At 42.5% G+C, this 6,529-nt stretch overlaps 1 protein-coding gene across 1 annotated transcript; it reads right to left on the reverse strand.

The window, feature by feature from the left end:
• Positions 1-4,228: 4,228 nt before the first annotated feature.
• On the reverse strand, positions 4,229-6,529 carry LOC112247255 (immediate early response gene 5-like protein). Its single transcript, XM_024415966.2, has one exon. It carries the CDS (start codon positions 6,366-6,368, stop codon positions 5,445-5,447), a length of 924 nt encoding a protein of 307 aa, XP_024271734.1. The 5' UTR covers positions 6,369-6,529; the 3' UTR covers positions 4,229-5,444.

Consider the following 6,529-nt stretch of genomic DNA (forward strand, 5'->3'; position numbering starts at 1 on the left):
CAAAATATTTCTACAACTTGATTGGAGTTCACCTGTGGTAAATTCAATTGATTGGACATGATTTGGAAAGGCACACACATGTCTTTATAAGGTCCCACAGTTGACAGTGCATGTCAGAGCAAAAACCAAGCCATGAGGTCAAAGGAATTGTCTGTAGAGCTCCAAAACAGGATTGTGTCAAGGCACAGATCTGAGTAAGGGTACCAAAAAATTTCTGCAGCATTGAAGGTACCCGAGAACACAGTGGCCTCCATCATTCATGAATGGAAGAGGTTTGGAACCACCAAGACTCTTCCTAGAGCTGGCCACCCAGACAAACTGAGCAATCAGGGGGAGAAGGGTCTTGGTCAGAGAGGTGACCAAGAATCTGATGTTCACTCTGACAGAGATCCAGAGTCCCTCTGTGGAGATGGGAGAACCATCCAGGACAACAATCTCTTCAGCACTCCACCAATCAGGCCTTTATGGTAGAGTGGTCAGACGGAAACCACTCCTCAGTAAAAGGCATATGAGAGCCCACTTGGAGTTTGCCAAAAGGCACCTAAAGGGTTCAGGTCACGAGAAACAAGATTGTCTGGTCTGATGAAACCAAGATTAAACTTTTTGGCATGAATGCCAAGCGTCACATCTGGAGGAAACCTGGGACCATCCCTATAGTGAAGCATGGTTGTGGCAGAATCATGCTGTGGGGGTGTATTCAGTGTGGTGCCAGGACAACAACCTCTCCCTCAACGTGAGCAAGACAAAAGAGATGATCGTGGACTACAGGAAAAGGATGGCCTAACATGCCCCCATTCACATCAACGGGGCTGTAGTGGAGAGGGTCGAGTTTCAAGTTCCTTGGTGTCCACATCACCAACAAACTATCATGTTCCAAACACACCAAGAAAGTTGTGAAGAGGGCACGACAATGCCTTTTTCCCCTCAGGAAGCTGAAAGATTTGACATGGGTAACACAGATCCTCAAACAGTTCTATAGCTGCACCATCAAGAGCATCCCGACCGGTTGCATCACAGCCTTGTATGGCAACTGCTCAGGATCCAACCGCTACAGTGAGTAGGTCGTACAGCCCAGTACATCACTGGGGCCAAGCTTCCTGCCATCCAGGACCTATTTGCAAGGTGGTGTCAGAGGAATGTCCAAAAAATTGTCAAAGACTCCTGTAACCCAAGTCATTGACTGTTCTCTCTGCTACCATGCGGCAAATAGTACAGGAGAGCAAAGTCTAGGTCCAAATGGCTCCATAACATCTTCTTCCCCCAAGAGTGCTGAACAATTAATAAAATGGCCACCCAGACTATTTACATTTGTTTTTACACTACTGCTACTCACTGTTTATTATCTATGCATAGTTACTTCACCCCTACATACATGTTCAAATTACCTCGACTAACCTGTACCCCCGCACATTGACTCAGTACCGGTACCCCCTGTATATAGCCTCATTATTGGTATGTTATTTTATTGGGTTACTTTTTATTTTATTTTTTACATTAGTTTATGTAGTAAATATTTTCTTCACTCTATTTCTTGAGCTGCATTGTTGGTTTGTAAGTAAGCATTTCCCAGTAAGGTCTTATTTGGTGCATGTACAAATCAAATTAGATTTGATTTTGATACAGCCAGGCTACACCAAGGATATATATAGGCCTACAGACAGGTCCAGCCAGTTATTCCTAAGTTTATAGTTAAATGTAAACATTCAACATTAATTCACTCTCTCTTTTTCCAACCTCTGCAGCTAATCTGAATTCTCCATGCAAATTCGTTCTCAATTTTTACCTCACCACTGTCGAGGTGTGCACAGAAAAGAGTGGCCCCTGAAATTTGTACGGCTTGCTGCTGACTAATTAAAGCGAGGAGGCTGAGCAGAGCGGTCGGCATAACCTTATATTCACCCCTACTTATTATAAATGCATGGAGCAACTGCTGTGCTGTGATCATCAACGCAGACGACACCAATAAGGATGGGGAGGGTGGAGGGGTTTTAGACCATGCACTAGGGTAAAGCGGCCTTCTGTCAGCGTAGCGTTAAGTTCACACAGCTGGCCTGACCAAGTGATCTAATGGCCTGATCATGTGACCTGCCAAGAGACAAAGTTTTGTTTATCTCAACTTCTTCCTAGCACAGCTGTACATGCTAGCTAGCCATTATGACATAAATCTTAAATGTTTAATTTGCGTATCTACCAGCTAGGTGCCTTATTTTATTGTTGTGGTGTTTTACTGTTCAACTGGCACAAAAATGTTTTTACAAAGTTAACTGGACGAACCTTCACCTACATGTCCGTGATCCACATCCTTTGCATAGAAATGGCAACCAGAGAGATAAAGGACAATATCTGTGATCGCACTATTGCCAAAAATACTTATTTAAATATGCCTTCGCTGTGTGTGAAATTTGGTGTCTCTATCATAAAGTCCACAATTTGTTCACGTAGCTGCTGGAATGTGGTCAAAATAACCTCAACATGACCCCTACTAAGGTCTTAAGAGTACTTTACTATCCAAATGATTGTCTATATTATCTGTGGTGTTCATTTAGTGGGTAGATAACATTACAAAGTCATTTTAATAATGTTTGGAACGATTTTACCCTATTTTCTTCCAGAAGGGAATCTGGATGGCAGACATTTTATTCAAATGGTCGCCCTGGTTGACTGACAGGCTTCCCAGACTGCCTCCAATCTTTAAAATGTTCCTTAAAGTATCTAGTAGTAGTGTACCAAGTTTCATACTTGTACCATAAAATGGAAAATAATTGAATCTCTCAACTGGACTAATGATGATCCAAATAAACAAATAAATTATAAATTGTGTCATTGTAACGTGAAACCACATTATCTGACAGCACCAATCTTTAGAATTATATCTGCGATAGATGCTATTCCTTTGGAATCCACGCGGAGGAGCTCGCTCTACACCACTAAACGAACCCTAATTTGTTACAGTAGGAGAGGAACGCTCTCATTTTAAAGGTTTATTATATACAATTATTTTCCATCATCGCTTTCTGGAGATGAAACCCGTCTATAGCGACCTAATAATCCAAATGATAAAAAAGCACAATCAAATGTCCATTACCCGTTATTCAAAAATATCTAAATTAACTGTAGCCTATAGTCTATACATTTTTTTGTAGATCTTCCATTATTTGTCGTAGTTTCGTCCAATCATGCCAAATAATAGTCTAATCTAAGAAAACCGACGCGCAGAGTTAGTTAAGCTTTCTATTTACGACCTACCTATACCAAATGAATATGCCCAAAGGCTAATGGCAAACAGTGCCAGCAACGGAGACTTGAAAGAGTAGGTTAGGCTAAACCATAGCTGCGTTGACGTGTTGGACGTACTGCGGTGTGTTAAATTGTGCGGAGTCGAGAGGTTTCTGGTTGGAATAAAAACGAGGGCGACACGAGGAGGGGTGGGAAGCGGGGTGGATGACTGTTGGGGGGAGGGTGGGGAGGGAAAGGGAGGGGTGGCGAGGGGGAGAAGCAGAGAAGCCGAGGTCAGCCCGAGGTGCCGCTACAAAGGCTTTCTAATACCTTCATTCATTGATTTCGAAGAACACCACCAAGTGGCATATAGCAGAGATAACACGACTGCAAGTTTGGGCAAAATGTCGGGCCAAAAATGTGAACGCGCAGAGTCCCAGTCAGCTAGAGTGTGCACTAACTAACCAACACCGACAGTCCTATGTGAGTTTGGGACTAGAAATTAGCCACTGCCTTTTCAAGTAAACCAGTTTAAAAAAACTCTATTAGATATTAAATAGCCTTCATTGTTCTTACAGCATTGCACTCCACGTGGTTCTAACAACCAAGTTGTAACGTTGTAACAACTCATAGCAGGCTACTTATTTTTTGTATATATATATTTTTTTACATTTAAACGAGGATGCCCTATCAATAACAGTAATGCTGTAAATAATAGTCCAAAAAGGTCTAGCTATACAAAAGTGTTGGCTATACTATGAGTTTCTTGGAATTAAATTTAGTATCCCAAAACACACAATATATTTAATGGACACCTTTGTGATGATAACAAGGTCTTCCTGGTCTACAATGATGTGAGAAGATAATGTGGTGTAGGCCTATGCAACATATCAGTGAATGAAGGGTCCATTCTTTTGTAACACTGGTTACCAAATAGGCCTACCTCTCTCCCTTATAGGAAATAACATTTGACCAGCATGTGCCATTCAAACAATAAATCAAGGAGAGTTGATTGTTTTCCATTTTTTATTAAGATTATAAATTTAACAAATATTTTCTTAAACAGTTTTACCCGGTGATATGCCATTTAATATGCACAAAAATACAAGAATACAAAGAAAATATGAAGAGGACGTCTGGAAACATCTTTCAGTACACATAGTGCTTATAATGTGTGGATGTATGGCTAAATCAGGAGCTTGCCTTTTTAGAACAAAAGGTCATAAGATTTAAGAAAATAAAAACAAAAACTCACAAAACCAAGCCATGTTGGCATCATGAATTACTGTGAAGGCTTGATCAATAACTTTTTGTTATAGGTTAAGAGGGAGGGGGCGCTCAACAAACAAAACTGTCAAAAACTACCTGGATTTATGAGATTACACATGCACTCTGGGAGTTGGAGTAGCCTAATTAATGGTTCTGATCAGAGGTGAGGTGGGAAGTTGGGTACAACTAGCAGATCAATGGAGACACAGCAAGCTGGTTCAGAGTTAATGCACCCAGGAGTTTGATAGGGAAATTGAAGTCTGAACCACTGTCAATTTATATGTGGTGAGAATGTACCACATAGTTCCCATGTAACATAGCCTACCACTGATGTGCTTAGAATAAGTCTCTATACACAAGGTTTAAATATCAACCCAGAGATAGATGCATGATAACCAAGTACAACACAACCGTGCTTGTGTAATAAATAGCCTGCCACAGCTTTCTGTTTAGTTATTTCCCGAATGAAACTGCGACGCACAACAAAAGCATTTTGTAAAGCCATCCATGGCCACACTTTTCCAGTTAGTTTGAGCTGGGGCTACATTATTTGATTGCTATTCGGTCACACTACTTGTGTAGTGTCTTTAAAACGAGACATTGTGTTCAAAACTGTTCTGGAGTGATCAACAACATAATCCGCGATCTAGACATTCAACCACTTTCAATGTTAGCAACAATAGCTACCAGTAGTATGCGTTGGGTTTAAGGCAACGAAATCAACTTCGTTAGATAAAATTCACAACTATTATGTAAAATGTGTTATGTAGACATTTTAGGTTTAAAATTAAAGCTTGCCCATCACATGCGGCAACAACCTTTCTCTCCCTCCCTGTGAAAACGAAAGTCAACAAACAAACGGTTCAATGTTTAAATACCCTTTCCTGCAAAAAATAAAGCCAATTTGATTTATACTTTGTACAATTTCATAAAGTGTTTCATTCTAGTTTACCATGGAGTCAAAAAGCTACTATAGCTCTAGTCATTGCCCCAAGACTCGATAGGGCTTGTTTGCTACAGAACTGTCCGTTCAAGGCTAAGGCTTGCTCTATGTCCGCCTGTCTGCTCACCAGCCCAGAAAACCCCGAACCGAAGATCGAGATCAGATTGGAAATGTTCGAAGTGTCCAAGTGTTCCGAATTTGCATAGGAACAATCCTCAAATTTCGCTCTTTTACACGGCGTAAAATCCGGTACCTCCTCAATATCGGATATATAATATTCAAAGTCAACCTTGCGTTTCTTGCCTGAGTACTGTGCGCCCTGGCAGCACTGTTGGAGAGACGCGCAGCAGTCCTGGTGAAGGTACCCATTCTCCACAGTAGTCACTACGTGCGTGTCCAAATCGAGCACCGTCGTTTTGTTGCAGTGTAAGTTGTTCACCGGGGAAAACTCGCAATTCGATACAGGGTAAGCCTCCGCACAACAGCTCTGGTAAAACGAGGGCTCTGTCTCCTTGCAGACCTCGTCGCTTTGGAGAGAGAGAGGCGCGGAGCAGGCGGAGGGGGGTTGCATATGCGCTGACTGCACTGCTACTAGTTGGCTTACTGGCAGAAGAGCACAACACAGACTCGCCGGCTCGCTCACCCCGCCGTTGCCGCAGCAGTCCCCCCTCTGCTCCTCACAATCCTCGGCCAAATCCAGCGGGTTTAACTCCTGGATCTCGTTGCAGACGGTCATCACCTCTTCGTACTGCTGCATCCTGTAAATCTCCGCGTACTTCTCGTTCATGTAGACCTGCCTGGCGTTCCTCAACACATAGGACACCAGGAGGTTTTTGTGCAGCTTGATGCCTCCTCTCTGCGTCCTGGAGTTGTGAATCTTCCGTAAGGAAATAGATATTAGACTTTGTGCATCCACTGCACACTCCGTCGTGTTGATCATGACGGTGATCTAGTCGTTTCCCGCTCCTCTCTGACGCAGAAAAGCGACTTTCTCTCAGTGGAAGTCACGATATTTCTATTGGGGGCGAAGGCTAAGTCAGCTCTGTGGTGAAACATTGAACACGGCTGTCCGCTTCCCTCTGTAAGCGAGCAAGAAATCAT

This window comes from Oncorhynchus tshawytscha, linkage group LG33 (genome assembly GCF_018296145.1).
Source record: "Oncorhynchus tshawytscha isolate Ot180627B linkage group LG33, Otsh_v2.0, whole genome shotgun sequence".
In the NCBI taxonomy this organism is placed as follows: Eukaryota; Metazoa; Chordata; class Actinopteri; order Salmoniformes; family Salmonidae; genus Oncorhynchus; species Oncorhynchus tshawytscha.